At 43.1% G+C, this 3,318-nt stretch overlaps 1 protein-coding gene across 2 annotated transcripts in view; it reads right to left on the bottom strand.

The window, feature by feature from the left end:
- ak6 (adenylate kinase 6) overlaps positions 1-3,318 on the bottom strand; it is a 30,041-nt gene that overhangs the window by 8,454 nt on the left and 18,269 nt on the right. For both annotated transcript variants that reach the window (XM_019860887.1, XM_019860886.1), the window contains 2 exons: positions 2,339-2,431; positions 591-649 (listed from right to left, as the gene is read on the bottom strand). In XM_019860887.1, the coding sequence (XP_019716446.1) occupies positions 591-649; positions 2,339-2,431 (152 nt within the window). The remainder of the gene's footprint in view (positions 1-590; positions 650-2,338; positions 2,432-3,318) is intronic.

Raw genomic sequence — 3,318 nt, forward strand, 5'->3', positions numbered from 1 at the left:
TTATAAAGAGACTTTAATTGTTTGGGGACTATCCCCCACGTTCTAGTTGAGATGGTATAACCCAAGAGGCAAAATGACGCTTGCTACTGTTGTTTCGAGTTGCCATTCCTTCTACTAAACAATTTTCCTCAATTCTCCGGAGAAATTTTCATAAAAATTTGAAAAACCCGGAATTCCGGGAAAATCCGGAGGACTTTCATCTCTGCTTTGAGAAATACAAGATAATTGCACTTGTACCTGATGTACCTGAATTATTTTGGCTTAAAAATCATCAGTAAAGTTTGTTTCATCGGCAATTCACTGATGGCACTGGAAAAGAATGGCAATCTGGAGCACCAGAGAAGCAGTTTAAAATGGTACACGTACGTACAATAGTGATGTTCCTGCACTTGACACGCTGCAAAAGTTTGTCCCATGCCTCCGCGTCACGTCTCCACGAAGGTAGGCAGTGATTTCCTTTTCGCAAACTCACAACTCTCGTATCAGCTTTATTTTTCTGTTTCGTTGTGTGTGTAGCATACATTGCATTTTATCAAGGGAAAGGAGTTGGTGATCATCTGTAAGTTCAAGAGAATTCAAGCATGACTCACCCTGTCTTCATCCAATATAGGGCACTGGTACTCTTGATCATACCCATCATAAAGATCTCCTGTGGAAAAATGAATGGAATAAAAAATAGAGCCGCTTATCAATAGACGATATACAGTGAACCCTCGCTCTAACGCGGTTCACCTTCCATGGCTTCGTTGTTTCACAGATTTTTTTAGTGCAGTTTTTTTCTGCAGTTTTTTTTTAAACAGTGAATTGTGTTCTGCATCCTGATTGGCTAAGGGACTGACCAACGTGAACAGTCTCTGCACCTCGTCTCTGTACTGCTTGCCAAATTTACCTTTGTAAATTTTTGGTCTTTGGTTTCATTGTATCAGTGGCGGATGCTGGTCTGTCAAGGAGGGGAAGCTCAATTTCGGCCTCCATCATGAAACGTGTCCGTTTATTTATCCGTGAATTTTACTCTCCGTTCCTTTTCCAAAAAAATGAAAATGATGCCTTCACCATAAGATCGGTGATTGGCTCATTTCGCTGTCAATCAAAAAGAGATTCAGCCTCAGACAGATCATCCAATCATCATGTAGAAAATCCGAGCGTCCGTGACCGCCGTCCATAGACTCCCAGAGACGCTGAGCGGCCGATGGGCGGGACAAAACTAGCATTTATCCAATGACTTGTCTCGTTTCAATGCATTGTGCCAACCTACACTGAACTCTCTCGACTCCCAGCGTCCGCGCGGTCGACGCTCAGCGTGCACACAGTTTAAAGCACAGTGAAGCTGCGGGAATGAATGTGAAGAGAGTCGCGTCGTAACCAGTAATAAGAAGCTGATTCGGAACAAAAGTTGAGCGTGTTGTATAACATAGCACAGGGCCATCCATTATGGCATTGTCTGGGGTCAGGCAGCATCTCGGCCCGGGACAGAAAGAGACTGGAGCGACTGGTCAAGAGGGCCAGTTCTGTCCTGGGCTGCTCCCTGGACACTCTGGAGGAGGTGGGCAACAGGAGGATGCTCGCTCAACTAAAAGTTATGATGGACAGTCCCTCCCACCCCTTCCAGCCCGCCCTGACAGCACTGGGTAGCTCCTTCAGCCAGAGACTGTTACACCCGCGCTGCAAGAAGGAGAGACACCGCCGCTCATTCCTACCGACTGCTGTCGGGCTGCTGAATAAACATATGTGAAAACCTGCAACCATTGTAAATAGCACAGCCACCTTACGCTTTGTTTTCTATGCTATTGCTAATTTATTGTATTTATTCTACAAATATATTGCTAATGCTTTATTTTATATTGCACTTATATTGAACTGTGTACAGTTCTCTTCTGAAACATTTATTTTGTGCAATGAAACATTTTATCCCCCCCCAATTTTGCTGCTGTCGACTGCAAATTTCCCCAGTGTGGGACAAATAAAGGTTATCTTATCTTATATTTAGTCAATGACATGTCCACACAATTGTAGGTACACACATATATTTGATTACTTACTTTTTGACATTTAGGTGAAGCTGAGCTTCCCTTGCAGTCTCTGCATTGTATACATAGTTCAATATTGTATAATAACTGTAAATAATAAAGCTGACTACTTCACGGATTTCGCCTATCACGGGTTCTTTTTGGAACGTAACCCCCGTGATAAATGAGGGTTCACTGTTCAATTAATATCAATGTGTTACAAAAACGTGACTTAAAGAAAAATCAAGAATACTGCCTTATTCAAAGTCACCAAACCCATCAAATCATCCTCTCTGAAGTGTCATAGCATGTCGAAGTAAGTTCTTTTTTACCTTCCTGAGCCAGCTCACCTATATTAACATAGGTGAGCCCGGTCCGCTGAGCTAGCTCCTTCCCCAGGGTTGTTTTTCCAACACCAGGGGTCCCTATAGAAAAAAAAGAGAGCACCAATTTAAGTGCAAGATGCACAACATGTTCCAAGTACTGAACAAACATTTTAGTTTTCGCTTCCAAACAGAAAGAGCATGTTGTGCCCTCACATTAACATGAATGTTCTAGGGTGGCCTTGTGATGTACTGTATAAACTCGGGGTCACCAACCTTTTTGATACCAAGAGCTCCCTCTTGGCGACTGATTAAGAAGGAGGGCTACCAATTTGAGAGTATGCACTTTTGAAATCAATTTGCTCAAACCACCTTCATATGTTATATCCATCCATTTTCTAATCTGCTTATCCCGACAAGGGCCACGGAGGGTGCTGGAGCCTATCCCACCTGTCTTCGGGCAGGAGGCTGGGTACACCCTGAACTGGTTGCCAGCCAATCGCATGGAACACATAGACGAACAACTGCGCTCACACTCACACCTCGGGACCATTTAGAGCAGGGGTGGGCAAACTTTTTAGCTCGGGGGCCATATTGATTTCTAAATTTGAGAGGTGGGCCAGGTCAGCACAAGATACGGTACATATAAAAAAACGTATATGTTGGCAGTCCATACCAAACATCAACAGAACAAAAGCATTCAAGTATTACCATACTTTTTTTCATGAGAACAGTGAGATAACTATGGTATATGTCCGGTATGAACGTCCAAGTACGGTATGTTAACAACATACATTGGTGACAACACAAGCAACAAAGTGCAACAATATATTGTCCAAAAACTGCGGCATACAGTATAGGAACAGTATATGAGAAAATATAACAAAGGTAGGACTATTTGCTCCAAAATGAGACGAGTAAAAGACCTGGTGGCTTTCTTTCCACTCACTCACTGTCTCGAACTTGACCTCCCCTCGATCACCACACAA

Source organism: Hippocampus comes, unplaced genomic scaffold (genome assembly GCF_001891065.2).
Source record: "Hippocampus comes isolate QL1 unplaced genomic scaffold, H_comes_QL1_v1.1 scaffold130, whole genome shotgun sequence".
Classification (NCBI taxonomy): Eukaryota; Metazoa; Chordata; class Actinopteri; order Syngnathiformes; family Syngnathidae; genus Hippocampus; species Hippocampus comes.